This window comes from Gymnogyps californianus, chromosome 5 (genome assembly GCF_018139145.2).
Source record: "Gymnogyps californianus isolate 813 chromosome 5, ASM1813914v2, whole genome shotgun sequence".
Lineage (NCBI taxonomy): Eukaryota > Metazoa > Chordata > Aves > Accipitriformes > Cathartidae > Gymnogyps > Gymnogyps californianus.
Window position 1 is genome coordinate 65,558,216 of NC_059475.1, and position 22,767 is coordinate 65,580,982.

A 22,767-nucleotide genomic window follows, 5' to 3' on the forward strand; every position below is an offset into this window, starting at 1 on the left:
GGCTTTCTTAGCATACATATTTGTGATACTTCATTAAATCCTTGCATGAAATATTTCATTACGGGCTGCTGCACACACTCAGCATCACTCTTGTTCTTCACCCCTGCTTCAAACATCTGCAGTCGCCCTTCACGCATCAGTCCTCCCAAGCAAGCTAACCAATACAAGCTACCAGACTTGCAAACACAGCCTGCAGCATTTGCTGCTCTTTCAGTGAAATTCTCCCAAAATAAGGGATTTGAAAGCAGGAATCAGTTTGGCATAAGCACCTACATCTCCTAAGCAGCTTAAGTACGTTATCTTCAAATGAGTAACAATATATCAAATTGCAATTGCGGACGAATGGGCAGATCTACATAACAGCAATTTTGCAGGGTTGCCCAAGGTGTTCATGTTGCCCCCCGTTTTAATTTACTGTATCGCATGTTTTAGTAAGGTTAATCAATTAAAAGCCAGCTATTCAATCCTTCTGCAAGGAACACAACCTGGAGCTGCAAGGTGCCACACACTACAGATCCACACTAAACGTCTATGAGCGTAGGAGAGCTGGCACACAGCCACTGCACGGGTTGAGAGTGAGCACAGAAATTCCCATTTTTTACTCTTTTTCTTGTTTGAATGAAAAAAACCCCCACGAGCTATGAGAAGCGGGAAGCTGCTGGGACAGATGGCATAGAGCGAAGGCAGCGGCAGGTGAAGGAAGGTGAGCCCCAAGTCACCTACCACCAGCTGCTCCTCTTGTGTGCCTTGCCTGCTCTGGCCACGACAAAACAGAGAGCTTCAACCCACAGGTATGAGTTTATTTATTTCCATGTTTTGACACACAAAAAAGCTCAGGGGTAGGAGCTTCTCTGTGTTAAGCTGTATCTGAAAATTCAACCCCTGGACTCAGACATTGGCTTCGACATCCGACCAGACAGCAGAGAGGGCAGCTTCTTACTTACCAGCCTTCTCAGCATCAACTTTCAAGCTGCTCCTCCTGGTGATCTTTGTACCTCTCTGATTTACTCCACTTCGCCGCATGTTAACCCCCCGCAGCACCGTGCGTGTCCCCCATGTCCCCAGCCCCGCGCTCGCCCTGCCCTCGCCACTCGCAGGTGCCGGGCTCCTGCGGATGCTCGCTTACCTGTCTGGAGTTACCGTTCACAAAGAAGTCCTACGGCCATAGCAGAAGCATGGAAAAAGGCAGTAAAAATACATGCAGTTCAGTGATCTCAGCGAAACCAAAAGGAATCGAAGCACAGACAAGGGGAAGGTGCAAACACGGGGGCTTGGCAGCACGGGGAGGCACTCGGGGTCTGCCAGCGCCGAAATAAGAGGGGATGCACGTGAAAATGTGGTGGGGATTGAAGCATGTGCAGAAAGGGGAGGGCTGGCAGGAGGGCGAGAGGTGGCTCCATGGAGGGATCAGGCCAAGGTGCTGCCGCATGAGGAGGGGACATGGGACGAGGTGGGAGGACGCTGGCCAAGTCCTGCCACCACTCTGCGTGAGAGTCAGCGAGCACTGGCCCAAAGGCACAGCACCGCTCAGACTGCCATGCCGGGGAAGAAAATTGCTAGTTTTTGCAAATCTGAGGGACTGAAATGCCAATGCGACTGCCAGGAAAGAAAGGGCTTTCAAGTAGAAATAACGAGAGGCTCATCCCGGAGCAAATCTGGCCGCAGAAAAACTTTACCACTTGCCATGGCAACATGTTTTCCCTTCAATTCTGCTGCGACAGGGACAATCCCCCCTCCTCCAGGGCTCAGCAGCCTGGCCAAATGCCACCCTGATGCCCCACTGGCGCCGTGCTCCTCCGAAGACCTGGCTGTCCCGCTGGGCTCCCCCCACCAGACTGGAAGCACATGCGGCAAAGCCGACACCACACACGTGTGCACACACACATGAGGGTTTTCCCTCCTCGTTCCCTGGGCTGCATCTTATTTTTTTTCTGTGCTTGGCTCAAGAGCCCAGTTGGCAGCTCCATGATGGGGAGGGAGGTTTCAAAGGTGCATAAATGGTTGATTTTTTTTTTTTTTTTTTAAAAAGAGAAGGCAGGCAGTGAGTGGAGGGAGTCGATGGGTCCAAACGCAGTTGATTTACAAGGGTGGTTCCCTCCAGCCCCTCCGCGTGGAGGTGACCGATGACCCACGTGCCTGGTTCGAGCTGGTCATCCCCAAACACAACCCCATCACTGCCACCTTTTTAAAGGAAACCTTGTTTACGCAGTTTTTCCCCGACTGGCTGCCAAGGCTGGATCAGCTCAGGACCCACACGTGGCTCTGGGCAGGAGGATGGGAACGGGCTCCGTTAGATGCCACTGAACACCCGGGGCTGGAGGACTGGCACCTGCCGGGGGCTAAACTGTGTTGATTGCAAGCCCCGTGGCTAAAAACCAACGCGTCAGGCTTTCCCTGAGCCCACAGAAATGCTGCAGCCAAGAGGCAGAACAAGATGTGCCAGGAGGCAAAGAAACATCAGCAAAGGAAAGGAGCGACCGACCCTTTCTTCGGCAGACGGATGGGTGCCCATGGGGTGTGGTATGGGCACCCTGGCACGGTGCTGAGTGGTTCCCTGAGGCAGCGTTGCACTTGTCTGCGTAGAAACGTGTTGAAGAGCTGCCACGACCATCCCCAGGAGCAGAGCTCCGGCAATGCCACAACACCAGGGGCTTTGCAAGGAAAGGGGGACCTGCAGACCCTGAATAAAGACACCCAAGCTGCCAGTGCTGTACTTCAGGGAGGTCAGATGAAAAACTGTACGATTGAGCTGGACATGAGGCTGTTGCAAAGGCAAAATTTAACTTCGTGGATCAGTTAAGGTTGAGGATCGGTGTTTCATAAAGCAATCTCTTCCCAGCAGGCTCCTTCGTGGGACAGGCACAAAGCACACCCACAAGCTGCAATGGGTATCTTCTTGTTCGTTTAACTGGTCCTTAATTAGGAAGCCTTCCTTCCATCCCGACGCTCTGACCTGCCCCACGATGCTCAGAGCTGCTCCACACTGCTGGAGAGGAGAAGGATGCGGTGGTCCTCCTGCAGTCTCCTGCTCCAGGAGAGGGAGGGCTCCATGCATTAAGGTAGAGAAAAGGCTCATTACAAAAACCTTCCTTCTCTGCCTCAAACCAGGCTCATCCCTGCCCCTTTCCCTCACACAAACCGTGATCCAGTCTCTGCTGCAGGATGGTGGTGTAAGAAGAAGCAGCTTTAAATCTGCTGTCACCGTCCCCACAACCGTTCCCCACCCCTGTTGCCCCTGGTCCCTGCGCAGGTCACTCTCGCTTGCATGGAGCAGCTGGAGGCTTTTCTTCGTTCATTCTTTTTTGGGAGGTGAATTCTTTCCCAGCTCACTGCTAAGCCCCTGGTTCAACAACACGTATTTTTTCCACTTGGCCCTTGCTCTTTTACATCATTCACTGCTGCGGGACCTGCCAGGACTGCCCCGGCCATGTCACTGCCACTTATCAGCATCACTCCCAGCCTCTTCCCCGTGCCAACTCTCAAAACATCTCCGACAGAGGCGCAGACCCCTGCGTAGCACATCTAAGCCCTGATGGCCCTACACTTGTTTTTCTCCATCACCGCATGCACGTCCTTAAGCAGCTACCCCCACCCCTGCTGGGTCCTCATGCCACAGCCTGAAACACAGAGCTCCTGTCGGTTTTTCTGTTATATCTAGCAAGATTGGTAAATGCTGGTATTATGTATAGCTGCGGGGCTGAGCCCTTCTCTGGGGACAGGGACATCTGCAGAGCCTCGGCAGGGAGGACGGGGAAGATACGGGCTCTCCTGACAGCTCAGGGCAAGCGCCCATGTTTCGCTCAGCACAGGGCACGGATGCTCTCAGTCTGAGCCCCAGGAAGCCCAGAGGGCTCCTGTCCTCCCCACATGGAAAGGGCCTTTCCCGAGAGCTGCAGAGCTCACTTTATAGCCTGCGTTTATATCCCAGCCTGTGATGTGGGAAAAGCATTTAAAGAGATGCTTAAAATTAAGTACATCATTAAGTCTCGGGTCTGTGCACTACTTAGGGATTCCCAGGCACTATGGCAATAAAAATAACCAAGTCCCATCAACAGCAGCCCCGCAACAGCTACTCGTGGCGGGTCCGAGTGCTCTCTGCACCACGCATACCTCTGCATGCTGCCCCTGAACCCTGCTGGGACATGGGCCGCAGCGATGTACCACCCAGCCATGCGATTTCAGAGCCCCGGTTTGCTCAGGGCACAGGCAGGCAGGCAGCCCCCCATGTCCCACGTTGTGTCTGAGGACAAGCGAGAGGTGCGAACCCCAAGGAAGCGATTTTCAGCCAAGGGCTCAAGATGGGGAGCAGCGAGGAGAAATCCCTGCTCCTCCACTGCTTCCTCAGAACAGAAACCAACTTTTGCTAGAGCTCAAAAACGCTGCAAATTATTAAGGCATTAGTTCATCGTCCTTCCCTGCAGGGACAGGCCATTTGCATGGAGCTCCCCCAGCCCCACACTGTATGCGAAGTGCCCCATGCTGCATGTGTTATCTCAAGGAGCGCATCTAGCCCTGCGTGCTGGTGCGTGCACAGCAGCTGCCTGCAGAGCTGTGGTGCCGGCAATGCCGGGATACATAGCCAGGCACCTCCTCCCCATGCCGGGACTGCAAGCGGGGGCACACTGGGGACTCAGAGGTGAGCAATCACGCACCCTCAGGTCCAGGGGGATGTGTCCCATCACTTCACTCACACAAACCGGTGCTACCATGAAGCCTGGATGAGTCACAAGGAACTTGTGTGTCATGCTCCCAAGGGTGGCTCCAGCCCCAGCAGCATCTCACAGGTGAGCTTTCACCTCCTCTTTCCCGGTCTCCCTTCCAGACGCTCTTGCAGCATCTTCTGCCAGTCCCACCCCAGTCCCTGCCTCCCACGTTCAGCTCCCTTTCGGTCCTCATCCCATCTGGGGCAAAAGCCCGTGTCACAGCTCTCCTTCCAGCATCTCCCCCAGCATCTCCCCTTTCTTGCTGGCCCTGAACCTAACTAGCTGCTTCACCCAGCAGGATCTCAGCCAAGTCAAATTATTTTTAAATTCCTGCCTGGCAATAATCCTCAGCACACCAGGTGATTCACGGACTCGGGCAGGCAAGCCAGAGGGCGAACCGTCCCGCTGACACACCAGGTTTCTATTCTTGCTTCCCTTCCATTTCCATCTTGTCTGCAGACATGTCCTTCAGTAGGCATGAGTCAAGCTCCAAAAACGCCAGGGGAAAGAGCCAGCACCGCAGTCACCTATTCCTGAAACACACTGGGGTAGCACGTACTTCTGGTGGGTTACTCTTGATATTTGCCCTGCTCTAATCCACCCTGATCTTTCCCTCAATTAGCCTCCGGAAGAGATTAAACTCCTACGTTGCCTAAAGAGCTTATGTGTCAGGTCCACTCCTTCCTGGCACTGTCCCTCTGCCTGAGCCTGGCAAGAGCGGGACAACCTGTCCTCTCCTCCCAGCAGCGCAGCCAGACGTTCAGCAGGTGAACATGACTTTTTCAGCCTCTCTCCTTGCCTTTTCTCCTGCATTCTTGAAAAACTCACTGCTTTTGCCCATCGTGGTCCTGCCTGGGGTAAAACAAGTGTCTAATTTTCTTTGTGTGCTTTGATGCCTTCCAAACTGGGGCCATATTGCTTGAGCAGGAGATTAAAAAGCAGAGACTTTTGCCTGCAGTGTCATTATTTTGGTTTGGGATTTGCTTTTTTGTTCAAAGCTCACATTTTGCTCTGGGCTTACTACAAAAATAAAAGAAGAGATCCACCCATGGTAGATGTGGGCAAAACTTAGTCCTTCTTGGCCAGAGAGGGATAGAAATTTTCCACCCAATACGGAGACACAAAGCAGTTGCTGTTAAGAGCGATCCAAAAATATTACCCAACCGTGGCCACATCTGGGGGCTATTTTCATACATTCCCTCTCTTTTTTTTTGGTTTTTCGGTGATCCATCTTCGTGACACACGTGGTCAGGTGCATGGGCAGGGGCGAAATCAGGCACACCGAGCCTTGAAGAGCCACTTCAACGCAAAGGCACTGACATGCAGATGAGAGGATAAAGCAGATCGAGTTGATCTGGCAAACACGGTGTTGGTATGAAATAATGACGGGAGACGTGTTTTGAGACCACAAGTGAAACCGCATGATCTTGTAACTGCGGCGCCTTGCCCAGATTCCCGTGCACGCCCCGGGCCAGCCATTACCTGCTGTCTTTGGTAGGCGGAGAACGTCCTTTCTAGGTCTTCGAGGTCCAGGATTTTGAACACTTTTGCGTCATCTATGTCGGTCCACACGGTGCCTGCCAGCTTGTTCTGCAAGACAGCAGGAGCATTGCAGGTTGGGGGCCCCCTGCCCACCTGCCCTTACATCACCGGGTGGGTGTCCAGCACCTCCGGTTTCACTGCCCGAATTATCGCCCGGCTTACCTCTGGCAGCTTGGACCAGTTGAAGGACTTGAGGGCGTTTGTTGGCTGTGGGATGCTCTTCTTCTTGAGAGCCAAGCCCAGAGGTGCTCCGGGGGGAGGCATCACACCATCCAGGGGTGGGGGGCCGGGAGGCGGTGGGGGACCACCTGGAGGGGGTGGTGGTGGGGGAGGCGGTGGGGGACATCCCCCTGGGGGTGGCGGTGGTGGTGGAGGGGGAAGAAGGGATCCGGGAGCTGGAGAAGGTAAAGGGCCACCAGGAGCTCCTGGTGGCAAGGGAGGTCCTCCGGGGCCGGCAGCACAGATCACCCTCTGGGAGAGAAAGAGGAGGGGGGACCGGTCATACAGAGCCAGGGGACACCACCCAAGAAATGCCCCCATGCCAATTTTTAATTTTTTTGGACAAAATTTAACCAGCATAGGAAGCACTCAAAGGCTTCAGCACTCTTGACTGAGGTCTGATGCAGCTGGAGAGGCAAAATCACCCCGTCACCAGGGACGGACATCTTGGTGGCCCTCCCAACAAGCACCTTTCTCAGGCTCCCATGCAGCTCAGCCTCCAGAAATCACCCCATGGTGTTTGCAGGGGGTTTGGGACTGGGGCCTCACCCTGCTCATCTCGTGGAGCTGCGCCATGAGATCCGCCACTTGCTGCTTGACCTGCTTGTGCTCACTGGACTCCTTCTCCAGCTTCTCCTTCATCTTGTTCAGCGTCTGCATCATTTCTTCCTTCTCCTGGGCCTTGGCGTCGCACTCCCGCTCCTTCTTCTCCAGCTTCTGCTGAAGCTCAGTGTGCTCTGAAACAGCCCCATGAGACCATTTCTGGGTGACAAACACTCCCTTTTGCCAAACGGCAGCACGCGGGGGACTAACCCCCACGCTGCCCTGCAGAGAAGCTGCGCAGTTAAGAAAATGGAGTGTGTGCTGTGCCTTAATACTCCGGCCAGGGCCTCCCCATGAAAAAATGAGTATCTGCTCTGCCCATTTCCCTTGTAAGCCCCATAGCGTGATATTATCTCAGCCACTCAATAAAGCCAGCAGAGTCCACCCAGCTAAATACATGTATACGTTATCCATTTAGGTTACCATGCACGCTAAGGTTAAAGTTAATGCTGCATATCTCTCCATCACTCACCTTTTCGCATTTTTTCTGCTTGCTCTTTCCACTGTTTCACTTCATTTTCATTGACTAACCTGAAAGGAAATGACATGCAGCATGTGAGACAATCCTACCGCAGTAAACAAGCGTCTATCACCAGCAAGAAACACAATTGAGCAACCCTGGGCAGTGACATTTAAGGCTCCCAAACTGGTATTTCTAACACCTCTGCTCTGCCTCCCCCTGGCAGGGTTTTGCAGTCTGGGATGCAGCGCTGTCTCATCAGCTCCAGGGATGCTGGCTTGTCCAACCAAGGAGCAGAAACATCACCAGGTGACAGTAAGTGAATAAAGAACAGTGATAGTAGCAGTCGGGGGAAATAGCTCACTGAGGACACAGAGGCTGAGCTTAATTCACCTGCACGTTGCGCTTAAGAGGTCAAAGTGATGCCAGCCTGGCAGGGATAACCCCCAGCCCTGGCCCTCTCACCCGCCGGAGAGGGAGGCAGCAAAGCCATGGCGGCCCGTGTTGGCGCTGCTCAGCAGCCAGCCCTGGGACAGGCAGGTGAGCACTTACATTCGGACGACGTTTTTAATATTGAAGTTTTCCAGGGGAGTGGCGTCAGGGTCCTGCCCTTTGTCACTCTGGATGACAATCTGCTGCACGATCCTGTCGAGCAGCAGCCAGTACTGGACAGTGTTGCCGCTTCTTTTATCTGGAGGGGAAGGAGGGGAGAGAGTGAGGGGAGCAGCAAGGAGGTCGCTGCCGCCCCTGGGGAGGAGACATGGGCTGCCAAGCCCTCGGCAGCCGCGGGTTTCCTCGCCTCCCCTGGGACTCACAAGGCATTTGGAGACAGTGGTGCAGAATAGACATAAAGTGCGGGTAAGCCTCGGTGTGTGTCAGCCTCTTCCTCGTCAGCTCGAACATCTGAGTCGCGCTTTTGGTGTCAATGTGGACCTGCGGACAGGAGCGAACCGAGGTCAGGCCATCAGACCAGCGATGGCACCGCCTGTTTCCCGAGTCTCAGGTCCAAACCCCACGAGCCATCCCCACTCCATGCCTGATGGACAGACAAGCTCCACTGCCCTGCAAGGGGCAAACAGTGCTGGTCAGCAGCCAGAGAAGAGGGATGAAGCAGGCTGTAGGATGAAGATTGCAACAGAGCAGGGCAACAGGAGACAGATTTCCAGCCTCCAATTTTATCCAAAAGACCACACTTCGTCCCAGGCCACGTAGGTGTTTTTAAAAGGAACCGTGACATCGAGTGCTGGTGTCTGCATCAGCAAAGTTCGTACTCACCAGCTCAAATCTTTTGGCAAATTCCAGTTCGTCTTCATTTCTAAGCATTTCAAAAAAATCTAAGTGCCTGAGGAAAGAAAGGGGAAAAAAAAAAAGACTGTTAAAAGCAGATGCGAATGTGACAATAAATAAATTGCAGGCAGCCAGTCTGGCAGCGGCCCAGAGACAAGTGGGACTTGAAACATCAACTGGATCTTCAGTCTTGAGCTCCCAGTCATTATAGCCTGTCTGAGGAGCCTTTTGGGACAAGAAGAGGAAGAGGAGGAGGAAGGCTGGCAGCATCCCCCAGGCCCCTGATGGCACATCCTTCCCAGCTCAACCCTACGTTGGAGCGCAGCAAAACCACGCTGGGGTTTTCCCCTCCCTCTCTGGTGACAGCAAAGAATTTCCTCAAGAGGGGCGAGTCTAGACCCACATGCTTTCCTCAAAGGCCAAGTCCAGAAACCAGAAAGCAAGGGGCAAGGCAAGGGCAAAAACAACCAGTGGGCTGGGGGTCACTACTCACCGGTCAAGGGTTGAATTTTCATGCTCTCTTAGTTTATCAATAACTGGCTGGATCCCAAGCATGAGAAATTCATATCTCAGATGGAGTCTGAAATCCAGGCTTTCCTGCAAGGGACAGTTGTGGGGTCAACACAGCAAGGTGCACATCCTCAGAAAGCTTATTGAAATAAAACCACCCCAAACCCACCAAAACACCTCCCTCTCCAAGAGCCCCAGTGCTCACCACGCCTGCCCCCTGGCTCAGGACTGCATTGATGAAGGACATGATGGCTGTCTTGAGGCTCACTTCATCCCGATACCGCCCTGTGCTCTTGTCCAAGTCATTGATCAGCGTCTGCCAAACACGCAACGTCAGTTAAATGCCCAGTGACAGTCCCACTGCTGCACAAACAGCCAGGGGACGCATGCAGGAACAACTCGTGATGATCCTACAGCCCCTGTAGCAACCCACTGGTGATGGATCATCAGCTGCTGCCTGCTGTAATGCAGTCCACCCCAGCACCCGTTTTGGCTAACATCAGCCCATCCAGATGTGCTGCAGCCTTGCAGAGCTGTGATCCCAGTGACCCTGCACAAGCAAGCATTTTTTTTTGAGGGGTGCTGTCTTAAATAACTGGTTCCTCACTCTTTGCTCAGCTGCAGATCTCATCAGACATGGTTCTGGGGTAATTCCCAGAGTATCTAAGTTGCAAACAGCCAAAATAAATCATTTGCAAGTGGCATTTAGATATCCAGGACGAGGAAGGGACAAGAATGACGAATTTCAGGAGCTGAGGGGCGAGCCGAGACCCACCTACCTGAAAACGAGTCCTTTCGCTGGCATATTTCTGGTAGTGCAGCATCGCCTCCAGTACCTTTTTGTGGCCCCCGGGAACCAGGCACACAGCGCCCATGATTTCCAGCACTGCCACCTTCGTCTTAATATTCTCCGTGCTCAGACTCTGAGCAATTACGTTAATACTCTCTGAATGAGCCAGGACGTGAGCCCGGCCCAGGGAGTTGTTCATTAGTGCTTTTATACATCCAATGAGCGAGGTATGTATTCGAGACTCTGCTGTCTCATAGTCCATGCTTTTGAGAAAGTTCAGAATACACGACAAGCCATCCAGGTCGATGAACCGGGTTACAAACCTGTCAGAAAGAAGGTTTTTAGCTTTAAAACCAAATGCTAAAGGACCGTTTTACCCTCAAACAGGGCTGACTTGTCTGTTGTTGTAAACCCAGGACTTTCTTATATATTTTTTCCTGGACTTTGGATAGCAGAAAGCCTGCAGGACTCCTACGGCCGAGAGACAGGGATGGAGTTGCAAAAATCAATTTAATCGGTGCCCGGGAGTGTAGGCAACCAGGCATCATCTGCACAAGGTTGTCCAGAGCTAGGATATTTGGAAGAGGACCAGCTAACCCAGCCATCAGCACAAGCCCCAGGGTGGAGGTTAGGAGTTTGTAGCCACGCTGCTGCAAAACCTTCCCAGTCCCCAACCTGAGTCTTAAATCTCACTCGCTTGGGACCAGTTTTGCACAGGACTGGAAGAAGCTCCCAAGCCCTGGAGTCACCTCCTTGTCAGCTGCAGACACCCCAATGTCAGCCGAGCCCATGTCCATGACGCCTGTCAGACTTCTGCCTCCTGCTACGTCTCCTGCCTCACCATCCACATCCTTCTCCTCCCTTAGGCACATCTCACCAATCTTAAGGGATTTCTGATTTTTATGGTGACTTATAAAACCGCTAAATAGAAAGCAGACAGCAAATGCACAGCAGTGCCCCGGGCAGATTCACTAGAGCAGGCAGACATAACACTACATGCTGCTTAGGCATTTTAGGACCTCCCTGCCCGATGCCATCCAGGCTGGATGTATTCTGGTTTGGCAAAAGGCATGGGCTTGGAAAGTAAATGAGCCAAGAACATCCCAGCACTGGGATGATTTTAATTTGAAACAAGCCATGCTGATGCGCAGCAACAAAAGGCGTAATTGCAGGCTCGGGGAAAACTGATTTCTCTGCTTCAAAGCCTGCTCTTCTTCCAGCCAAAGTCAACAGGAAATTTGATGTTCACTTCCCTGGGAGCAAAAGCAGGTCCAACAGGTAAAATTGTCTATAAAGCCTGCTGGATTCTTCTGACTTTCAGTGAGACAGACTCACAAACCACTTTTAAGGACTTTGGAAAGTTTCATGGCTGGGTACCAGCCCCGGTCCCAGGGGACTGCGGGGAGCCAGCACCCAAGATGTCCAGGTTCCATGGAAATTGGGTGCTCACCCTCGACCCTAGGAATTTCTTACCCAGTACCATCACGAGAACCATTGCAAAAGAGAAATGGAAGAGGGGAATGTATTTGCAAGCAATAGCAAATTTGTTTCTTCCATAACCAGAACAGGTCATGCGTTTCGTCATGAAACATATTCTCATTAGAAAATATCAACCTGAGGCATCTTAAAGGTTTTGCAGATGTGTGCATGCAGACTCCAGAGAAACTGAATTTAGGAAAAACTACAGAAAGAGTCCGGCCCTTTCTTTATCCTCCCCATCAAAACCTCCTAGCAATATTTTTTTTTTTTGCATTTCATAAAAGCTTGAAGATTCATGTGATTTCATTCCTTTAAAAAGTGCAAGAAAAGTTGAAGTTGAAACAAAGGGTCTGGTTGACCAACAAAAATTGGATTTTTTTTTTTTTTAAATTCAATCTGGAAGGAATTTTTACATTCTGTTCCAATGAGAACAAAAGCAAATCTGAAAAAAAAAAGAAGTCGCCTGATTTGCCTGAACAGATGTGAAGGTCCTCGTGGCTCTCGGCCACTAAAAGGACCGAGGAAAAGGAACAAAATGATAAGAGGTGAATCGAAAAAAGCAAGTGGCGTTTCAGGGTCCTTGCCTCCCTCGTCCTGAGCAGGGCCCATTTATATTTCTATCTAACCCCCCCTCCACCAGAAGACATGAATCAAGAGCCATGACCGCAGTGATAAAGCCAGGAAATGGAAGGGAATTGCCTCATTGGTTTTGTCCGCAGTGCAGTCTTCAAACTTTCGATTGTTTTATTTCTCTCCTCCTCGTCTTCTTTTTCTAAAGCGATCAGTGATTTTCTCTGCAAAAGGAGAAAGGCAGATGTGAGAGGGGAGGTTTCCCTGTGAAGCTCGTGCCCAAGGAGTGGGAGTGCCTGCTGCCTGCCGTGCCAAGCTGTGGGGACAGAGTTGGGACCCTAAACCGACTCTGGAAGTCTAAAAGTCCAGATCCTTATGGCAATTGCAGAACTTGGGAAAAGGGGCAGTTTGGAAAAACCCCCGTGGTCTGCAAGGAGATGGCCTGAGCTGGGGACAGCAGGGTGAACACATCGCTTTAGGCTGAAGATGCTGCCTGCAAGCACCCAGACAACTTGCTAGCACGTGTAAAATTAAGCTGCAAGTGTTTGGGGCATCACAAGCCAGCAACACCCCAACCCACATCGGCTTTGGAACAGTGTCGCTCATGGTCTTGCATCTCCCCAACCACTTGGGTTTTGTTTCAAAGCAGCAGGAAACGAACATCGTCCAGTGCTGAGTGAGGCCGCAGGAACCCAGTGCCCTCTTCTGCCAACCAGTCCTCACCCCCCCAGCAAGCCCTGGCAAGACGCTGGGCTTCACTGCCCTGAGACAACCAGGACAGCTGGATCACCACCTCAAAAGGACACACTTAGCATTGTCCTGCGTGATCATTAAGTTCCAGAGTTAACACCCTGCAGGTAGGAGTGGAGTCACCCCAAATTGCTGACCTGCCACTCATCCAAACAAGCCTATGTTGGAGGATGCTCATGACTGTTGCCCTGCAACCCTCAGACTCAGAGCAGAGAGTGGGAAAGGCTGCAATTCAGGCAAGGAGCATCCCAACTCATGGGCTCTGGATGTAAATCCTGGCACATCCCCTACAGCTCACGACCTTCCAGGAAACACACTTTGTAAAAGAACGAGGTAAATAAGTGCCTCACAGTATTCCATAAGAAAGTGTCTGGCTGAACTCTGCTCAGAGACGCTGCAGGTGCTGTTTCCAGGGCTGGAGGGGGCTGTGAGGATGCAGGGGGCTAAGCCAATGCTAATTGGGGGTCCAGAGACGGAAAGTGCTAAATTGAGGCAGGGGAGAAGGAGGGGTCCTTTAGCCTCCCCTGGTACCCATGCATCCCAACAGGTACCCATGTGCCCCTGCAGAGGAGATGGGGGGCTCAGGGGCCACCCTGCAGCCTGGAGGGGATGAGATGCTGCAGCCACGCTCAGGGTCAGCCAGGGTGGGTCCTGCCAACCTTGCCGCTCCCAGGTCTCCCAGTGCAACCCACTAATGTGCATCCATGTTGGGGACAGTGGCTGTGTGCACGGGATGCCTTTGGCATCTCCCACACTGGATTTTGCGATCAAGCTGGCACTGGGGGCCGGGACCCTGGCTCCCGTGGCTCTACCTGGGTAGCACAGCTGCCTGCAGCCCCAGGCATCCATGGGGTACGGCTTGCTCACCCCAACTCATGCAACCAATGCCACAGCTAAAGCAAGACCCTGGGTGCCTTCTGCACCGACAGCACTGGGTCCTTGGAGGTGTCAGGGTGAGCCCTGCTAGCACCAGCCAATGCTACAGCAAAGGAGGGAGAAAGGGTCCCAGCAGATATAAAGAGCTGCACTGACCCCCGCATTTAACCCAGCTCCTCTTCAGCAGCGTGTCAGGGAGATCAAAGCCACCCTCCAGGCATCTGGCAGGCTTTGACCAAAAGCTCTGCTCAGGCTCAGGGCTTCGACTGGCTGGCAGCATGTGGCCAGCCCTGGGCATCCCTGCCTTCCCAGAGGGGAGCAGCATGCTCCCTCCTGGCTCGCAGCACCCTGCTCCCCTCCTCCATCCCCACTCCCCCACCCAGCCCCACCTTCCCTGTCACCCTGGCCCTGTGACAGCAGGGCAAACATAGGGCAAAAAAATAGAAAAAAGATGCTTTTCTTTTTTGTTTTCCATGCTGCTCCCATCCCTAGTGCAGTGGCCACGAACCTTGGCACCTTCAGCCTCCGAAAGCAGGAGTGAGGATGGAGGGGCTCTGAACTGTGCAGCCTTGCAGGAAATGAACTGTATTTCCTACAGAAAAGAGTGCTACTTCTGTCTCACCTGGCAAGATACCAACAAGAAAGTATTTCATAAAATTACATCTAAGCACACTGGCAGGTTGGGGCGGGGGGGGGGGGGCACCTGGAGCCACGGCAGATCCATCAGCCCTCGTGGGATGGACAACCTGCAGCACCGTGTTTTGCCGTGGCCACCCCGTGCAGAAGGTTGTCTCGGGTACAAGACGCTAGCACTGTGCAATCAAATGGGGTCTTTACAGCCTGGTGGCTTTCTACTGAAAGCTGCTGTCTGCCATCCATCTCACAGCCTCCCAGCCCGGGGCAAGATGAAATGCCCTGTGCGCTGTAGAGAACATCTCCATTTTGCAGCTGTATCTGTTGGTCTAACAGACGATATTGCCTCTATAAACAACACGCGTCACCCTCTCGGGCACAATGCCAGTCATGCCGCAGACTGTCACCACTGCACTGCTGCCCCATACGGGGTTCACAAGCACCAAAGCATTGGGGAAATACTTACAGCAGCCATTGAATTCAACTGATCAATATAAAACTCCGGCCAGCTGGTGGCTCCTTTATTTTCTTCCTGGTCCTGGAGGGGGGGAAAAAGGTGAAACAAAGACAGCAGATTAGTAGAAATAGCATTAAATCCCCTGCCCTTCACGGCCAACCACTTCTGAAGCGCCCTTGAGCTCTTGCATTACTTTATATCAATATAAGTGTGACTTTCTACATTCTGAGCTCGCCACTGACAGCTCCAGCTATGGGAACATTACCTGATTTATTGAACTAGCATATTTTATATATGATCTACGTTACACCATCTGCCTGTGACCAAACTCTGCCCCAATGATACTGCATCAGTCTTATGGTTATCAGCTTCGGAGAAACCACACTGAAATTTTACATCCAGATTTCTCTTGTACTGACTCTACAGTGCCCTTGAAGTTTTGGCTGCACAGCCTTGACGAATGTGCTTTGGGGGAAAAAACAGCATCTCTTACAAGTAATGAAGAGTCAATAAATGTGACATGAACTAGGCTCCACTCTTGGAGCAGGACCGTGACTCACCAACGTCCTAAGAGAGACTCCAGGCACAACAGACAACTCCTCTGGGGGCTTCATTAGTTGTTAGGAGGGAACATGCACCTGGCACTGTCCTCTGTTAAAGGATGTCACCCCTGGGCCCACAATCTATGACACTGAATGATGCACAGCCTTATTTCGTCATCCCAGTCTACAATGTCCTGCATCTGGTGGGACTCACAAGTGGTTTTCAGGTTCTACCATTTTCTACCATGTTCTTGTAGGACACGACTGAAGAACCTCTGAGCCCAGCTCAGATAAATTATGCTGCATGTCCCCAGAGACTGCTTGGAGCAAGTATGCAGATTTTGAGGGAATACTTCAAGATCAACCCTTTTCCCCCCTGTATTTTCCTAAAAACTTATACCAAAAGCAGAAAAAGGATTCACAGCAGAAATGCCACACAGGTCTAGGCTGTAGAGTCAACCGATACTAATCCCAGGCATCTTCCCTCACTAACCATCTTCAGTTCACAGCCCGACTTGCTGCACAGCTTTTCCCCCTCCCTAACTTTAAGAGATGTTTCAAAGGTCATCCTACACCACAATCGCCTGTGACGGTAGGAGCTGGATGACCTACTCCTCTGCTCCCACGTCCATGCATGCAGACAACTACTGATCCTCTGGCTGACTTCAGCAAGCCTAAGGACCAGAGTCCCAAATATTTACCACAGTTCAAGAGGCATACGTGGGAAACGTTCGTGCATCCAAACTTCCCAAGCTGCAGCTTGCCAAGATGAGAAATAACGGAGTCAGTGATAGGTAATTTGGACGGGACCCAGTTCCCCCACGGGCAGTGCAGCCCATCCCCGCAGACCTGACCCTTTGCTGTGCCTGGCTCTGGGATGGGGACAAAAGAAGTTTGGGACCAACAAGGGACCTGGCAAACCCTCGGGCATCTCCTGTGACACGCTGAGGGCCAAGAGAAGCTGCTCATCCACTCTTGTGGCCACCTCCAGCCCTCTCCAAGTGGCCATGATCCAGTCTGGCAGTAACCAGATCACCCAGAGCAGCTCTCCGTGCTGGCTGCCCAGGCCCTCGGGCAGGCTGCCTGCTGACAGATGCACATCCACAAGCCTCACTTTTTTTTAATCTTCTATAGAACTGGTCAAGTTTAAAGCAAATAAAATAACTTTCCTGAGCAAGAAGACTGCATTTAGCCCTCCTTGCCCTCTGCTTTAATACTTTGGGTTGTTCTCCCCTCCTTCTCCTGCCAAGAACCAAGGTTTTGAATGAAACACTTGATTCACCTGCCCTCCACATTTCTTTTTTTTTTAACCCAAGCGGGAATCAGCAGAGAGCAAAAATTTTTCTGAGATGTTAGAAAAACAACAAAAAAAATCTGTCTTACCCATGCTAGTGCCAAACCTAATAAACCTGAAAGGAGGTCCCACCGCCTGCCTCTGCATGGATGGAGGACCATTCATAGTCATGCTCTGACAATTAGTTTTTGCCAGCAACAAATAAAATCGTCCCCATCCTGTCCAAATAGTGCTTAAAAAAAGAGAAATGCTCATCTGCTGGCTGAGCATGCAACACCCAGCCTGATGGAGAGAGACAGGGATGCCTTTGGTCTTCTCGCAACCAGGAAAAATGGGATGCGCTAGCTTCTCTCTGCTTTCCCCTCTCCTGAAAACTGGCCTCCAGCAAAGGCAAGAGGATGGAGGTGCAGAGACCTCTCGCCATCCACTGGCAAACGGACTTGGTGAAGCAATCCTCTCCAAATAACCCAGGGACTGTCTGGCTACCCATCCTGCTGCATTTCTGGCCACATCTGGGACCATGTGCAGGGACTGTCACCTGCCAGCATCAAGTCTGGCCACCCGAAGCCATGGCCAGGGGGAGGTTTCTGCTGCGGTGGGGGAAACCCAATGCCTTCCCAAGGGGCTGGGAAGAGGACACCCGCTTGTGGCTGTCTGGTCGGTCAGAGCTTCCCACCGCTGGATTGTGCAGAGAAACACCTGCTGTGCCTGCAGGAGTCATGGCAGCCGGCATGTCTGCTCACACACAGGCTGCCAAAAGACATCCAAGTTGTCGGAAAGATACTCAGAAGCATGGAGAAAGTGTCAGGGGGCTTGAGAAACAGGGGTGTAATTTATATTTATGAGTAGAGTGGAAAGGCACAAATTATACCACCACCCCCTGCATAGCCGAAGGAAGGTCTTCTGCTTCTCCTGAGCAGGGTGGGAAAAGTAAACTGTCATATTTTGCAAAGTATTTGTCACCCCAGGGAAACAGGCATCATTTCTGCAACCTGTGGGTTAGAGCCATCAGTTTAACCCAGGTGGGACCACCAGCTCCCTGGAGTGAGGTAGGAGCAGGATATGGGGGAACTGCCCATGGCCAACCACCATGGGGACGTGGGGATGTGAGGTCAGGCTGCACCCGATGGCAGGTTCAATCTGCAGAGCATCGCTTGCATTATTTTCCTGCAACCAAAGGGCAGTTTCTTGGTGCTGGCCCTATTCAGTGCTGCCCACCTGTCCTGCTGGATGACCCCATGGCTCCTCAGTGGTGCCAAGTAGCTGGGCTGAGGCTCAGGCCACCTTCCTGCTTGGTGACGATCCCCGTCTGACACAGGCAGCCAGGTCTTTCTGGTTTCTCAGCTCACATCGCATGCCTTCCTAGACACTCCCATCTGCTCCTGTGTGCAAAAGCACACCCCTCCCTGGTACACACAGCCATACACAGCATGACGTCTATATGCACCAGAAACAGGAGAGAGCACGTACCTGTGGCAGAGGCACTGAAGAAGTGAGGGATGCTGGGGAGCTGCGAGCCCTATGCATGTCTGCCAACCCACCCCTCCGAGCCATCCTATGCTCTGCCACGGAAGGGCTCTGCACAAACCCTGCAAAGCCTGTGGGCAAAGACTGTGATTTTCCCAGCTTCCCTGCCCCGCTTTAGAGGCCGGCATGCAAACGGTGCCCCGGGTGACGGTGGAGCTGGGGCACCCACGTGTGCCTTGAACATGGTCCAAAAAGGGACCAGCTCCTGTCACCTCCTGGAGACTTCACTGGAAGTCCTCCCCATCACCTCAGGGTACCATCAGCACCTCTTATAAGGAGCATCCCTCTCCCACCAGTGCTCCCAGCAGCAACACCAAGTGGGAAGGGTGACAAGGTCCCCACCACGGCACATCACCAAGAGGTGTCCAGATACACCCAGCCAGGATATTTGGGCAGGGAGTGAGATCTGTGCTGAGGAATGGGTTGGGAAGGCAGCAGGGCCAGCTTATCCCAGATCCCAGGACCTTCCTGCACGGTGTGAACACCTGTGAGGTGGGCAGCGATCCGGACCTGCTGCTCGTTTAGGGCTGAAAAGAAGCAGTGGAGCAAAAAAATAAAGGTCTCCAGGGGGCGGAGGGGAGGCTGAACAACAAAATTGGCTAAACTGCTCATTTATAATTAACGTGCTGCATTATAAATATTTCCCTTTGCTCAGCTCCCTCGGGCTCTTGCATTTCCTCCCTGAAACCCCCAATTTAGAGAGCACTCTCAATTAAGTGCAGCAGAACCTCATTAATTCAGATGAGCAGCCGGGCAGGCTCGTCGGAAAGCAGCTTCCCAGGCAAAGGGGGACTGCACAATAAAGCAGGCAAAGATCAGGGCATGGGCTTCCCTCGGCTCGCTGCAGGACGTTTCTCAGTGGTAATTACTGCGGCTAATGGTCTACAGCACACTGATAAGTGTCCTTTAGTGCATTCGGTGGCGGTAAAGAAATCTCCCGACAAAGCGATGAGCCCGGAGGGAAGTGACTCACAAGGCTTTGCTCAGAGCCAGGAGGAGGGAGGAACCTCTCCAGGCACTGCGGGTTGAAAGGGTGAATTTGTAAAATGGTTTCCCAGCACCCAGGGTGGGTTTTGGGGATGTGAGTTTTGCAGCCTGCCTTCGATGAGGGATGCCCAGACGTGGAGCTGAGTACCGCCAACGTCAGCTCTCCAGGATGCTCCATTGCATCCTGCCCAGCTGACACTGGGGAAACGAACATATCCCAATTTCTTCTTCTCTGGGCTGAGTTTAGGTCTTTGCTGTGTTTGCTTTCAAGAAGCACAGAAGTAAGGGCTGATCTGAATCCCCGCTGCCAGCCTGGTGCCATGCTGCGGCTTACTATGAGCTGCTCTTTTAAAGGCAAGCTGATGGCTGTAATTGCACAGTGCAGGGATGGGTATCCCTTCTCATCTGTAACATTTGCATCAACATCCCTCGCTCTCCTCCAGGAAGCGGCCCCGACGTGCCACCACACATGTGCTCTGCTGCAAAAACTAGGAAATGCCAAAGTCGTGCAGCCAAGGGCAATCTTTGCCCCGTCCCTCCCTTAGTTCCCACCCGCTCCCCCCAACACCCACTTCTTCCTTCCAGGGACCTGGCAAAAATACAAATCACATCAGTTGCGGCCCTGGCGTCGCTGTGCCCTCTCCTTGCCTCTGCTGCCCCTTCGCCCTCGGGCTCCACGCACGGGGCTGACAGATGCTGCCGCTTGGCTGTTTTGCACCATGGTGGTAGTGGCGGGGGGCTGTCATGGTGTGAACCCGATGAACAAGCTCCATCCCCTCTGTCAGCACTGGGTGCCATGGGGAAAGCAGTGCCCAGGCAAGACACCTCATTAGCGGGAGGTTTTCCAAGCGAAGGTCACCAATCCACCAGCTCCAGCCATCTCTTTGCTCTTGCTGGGGAGATTTCACGCTCCCCAGCCCTGCCACGTCTTAGTGACAAGCCTGACACTCCCACAGCCTGCGTGCCTCCCCGACGGGGTGTCAGCAGCTCCCACAGCTAGGCTGCCCTTGCTCTTCCCAGTGACCATCCTTGGGACACTGGGCAGCAGCACAGAGGAGGTGGTGGCTCAGCCAGCGGTGGCTTGAAAGCAGTTTGCGGGTTTGGGCACCATTATTTACACCTGGAAGGTGCATCTCCATGAGCTCCTACCATTCTGACCTGCAGGACCACAGCTGCTGGGAGCAATGCACCCTCCTGCTCACAGCGTGTCCCCACAGCGGTGGGGAGGAAGACACCTGTGAAGCTCCTCAGTGCTTCCTTACGGCTGCTTTGCTTCCAAATCAAGCTTCTGGCGACACCTTTTAGATGCCAAGCATGCAGGCGACATCTCTGTCTGATCCAGCAGCCCCTTCCCACACTTGCAGCCCACGGTGGTGGTGATGGATCTGGAGCTGCTTTGGGATAACTGAGCCCTGGAGTGCGGCTGGCGGGGTTCCCCACCCACCTGATGTCCAACACACCAGGTTAGATCCTTCAAGGCAAAACCGAGTCAGAAGGAAAGGGCTGGCTCACAGCAGCCAGCTCCAAGCAAATCCCAGAGAGCCCTTTAGCAACAACGCTCGTGACTTTGATGGTTCACCTCCCTCTTGGCACCACCTGCAAGGCTGGTTTGCCCCAGGAGAACTTCACACCAGGAAAGTCACAGCAAGGGGTTAAAAAAACCAAACCCTTTTCAATTGGCACCTGCTGCAAAACCAGCAGCAACCCCCTTCATTTTTTCGCATCCTCCTGACTGCATTTTTATTTTGCAGGGGGGTTCCCCATCCCTCCTTGCTGCTCTGTAAGGGTCGAGCAAGGGAAAGCTGGTGGCAGCTGGCAGCCCACTGCATTTCGGACACCCTCCCTCCCTTCCTGCCACGGATGATCCACCTGGATGCTGTTTGCAAGGTCAAAAAAGAAGCAGACAGCAGTGCGGATAGGTTTTAAAACCGACAGGTCTGCAGCCTGCACGGGAGGTTGAAATCCAGCCCAGCTCTGCTGACATGGCCGAGCCATTGCCAGGCGTGCGCCAGCGGAGGTTTTGGCCCACCGTAGCCCTCCGGGTCTTCCTCATCCCTCCAGCCGCTCGGCTTGCCCAGGTATCCCTGCAACAAAACCTAAATGATGCAACTAAAGCCGCTTCCCCATGGAGCGATGCTGCGAAGGGCTGTAATTTCATCAGATTCTCCTCGAGCTGGGATCTCGGGGTCTGAGCCATCCCATCCCAGATCACTCTGGTTTTCCGTACGCTAACACTTCCTATACCCTCTCCTCTACAAATACACACATGCCCTCATATGCTTTTCCCAGGGTTTAAAAATTATGCTCCCCATAAGCAAATATAGCATGACCAGATGCCTTTCATAGTCAGCTGGTTCATTGTTTGAAAAGTTTCGCTTTAAAATCCAGAAAGATTGCTAACAGATGCATTTTTTGGCCAGAGAGGGAGAAAAACCTTGCTTAAACAAAAGTGTGTTGTGATTGGAACTAAAAAGGGAATTACCTTTAAAGATAAAAACTATAAACATTTCCTATTGAAAAGTACCCCCAGCCATGCAAACAGCCCGTTTCTCTCGGTCAACCTGAGAAAATGACACCCAAGAAGATATTTCAACCTGCTGCTGCAATAACCACAGGTATATCTGGATGCTCAGGGGCCATGAAATGCTTCTCGTCCATCCCAGGTGACCCAGGAGCACAGCAAAACGCCAAGCTATTGTTTCCTCCTCCCTTTGCATGCCACCTTTGTCAGCTTTTGCTCTTAGTTCTGCTACTACAGAAAAAAAAAAAATTGATGTTTTTTTAAATGAAGGAAGCAGCAACACAAGCCCCATGAACGAGCTGCAGGACTGAGCAGGACAAGTGGAAGAGCGAGCTGGAAAGCGAAGCTCTCTGAAGGGAGTGGGTGGAAGGTGCAGTTAGAGAGGAAAGAAGCTGTCGGGCTGGGAAATATAGTATTATTGGAGAGCCATCACTCATTTCCCTATTTATCACATTTTTCCCAATTCTCCCCTGCAAAAGCACCACCGCTGCCTTCTCCTAACGCGAAGGGATCCTGGTTTTATATCTGATGTCTGAGGAAATTTTAGATATAAGTTTTACTTGCAGGGCACAGCTTAACACTGCCGAGAGCTACGCACCCCGCGTTAGCAATGCCAATGGGTTTTCAACACAAGCTTAAAGACGACAACATCACTTGGCATCCCTGCAGGTCATTTTTCCCCTACCCTGGCTTTACAGATGCTCAGAGAGCTCAGCCGAATCGAAAGGGAGGGGGGCAGAGCTAGACCCTGCATTCACGTGAGCTAGTTTTTGCTACCGATCCCTTCCACCTGGTTATTTATGCTGAGCTTCTGCCTGAACACCCCTCTATCCACCCATATTTTGAGGTTTATAAAAATCACCCAGCGAGCTGCTTTAATAGCTTGACGTTACGTACATTGACTGGCAGGAGCCAAACCTCCTGCAATTAAGAGGTGCTGCAGACTAAGTGCAAAGTGTTAATAATTAACTCCCTTTGGAGCGTGGCCTCCTGAGAAAGGCCATCCTGAGTCACCCT

General features: G+C 52.4%; 1 protein-coding gene across 2 annotated transcripts in view; it reads right to left on the reverse strand.

Moving 5' to 3' along the window:
- DAAM1 (dishevelled associated activator of morphogenesis 1) overlaps positions 1-22,767 on the reverse strand; it is a 100,012-nt gene that overhangs the window by 18,989 nt on the left and 58,256 nt on the right. Inside the window, exons 5-17 of one of the 2 annotated variants that reach the window (XM_050897252.1) lie at positions 14,889-14,960; positions 12,293-12,387; positions 10,104-10,437; positions 9,530-9,640; positions 9,308-9,411; positions 8,803-8,869; positions 8,343-8,460; positions 8,080-8,218; positions 7,540-7,598; positions 7,014-7,201; positions 6,408-6,716; positions 6,186-6,293; positions 1,127-1,156 (exon numbers count right to left, since the gene is read on the reverse strand). In XM_050897252.1, the coding sequence (XP_050753209.1) occupies positions 1,127-1,156; positions 6,186-6,293; positions 6,408-6,716; positions 7,014-7,201; positions 7,540-7,598; positions 8,080-8,218; positions 8,343-8,460; positions 8,803-8,869; positions 9,308-9,411; positions 9,530-9,640; positions 10,104-10,437; positions 12,293-12,387; positions 14,889-14,960 (1,734 nt within the window). The remainder of the gene's footprint in view (positions 1-1,126; positions 1,157-6,185; positions 6,294-6,407; positions 6,717-7,013; positions 7,202-7,539; positions 7,599-8,079; positions 8,219-8,342; positions 8,461-8,802; positions 8,870-9,307; positions 9,412-9,529; positions 9,641-10,103; positions 10,438-12,292; positions 12,388-14,888; positions 14,961-22,767) is intronic. The other variant, XM_050897251.1, reaches the window with a different exon arrangement.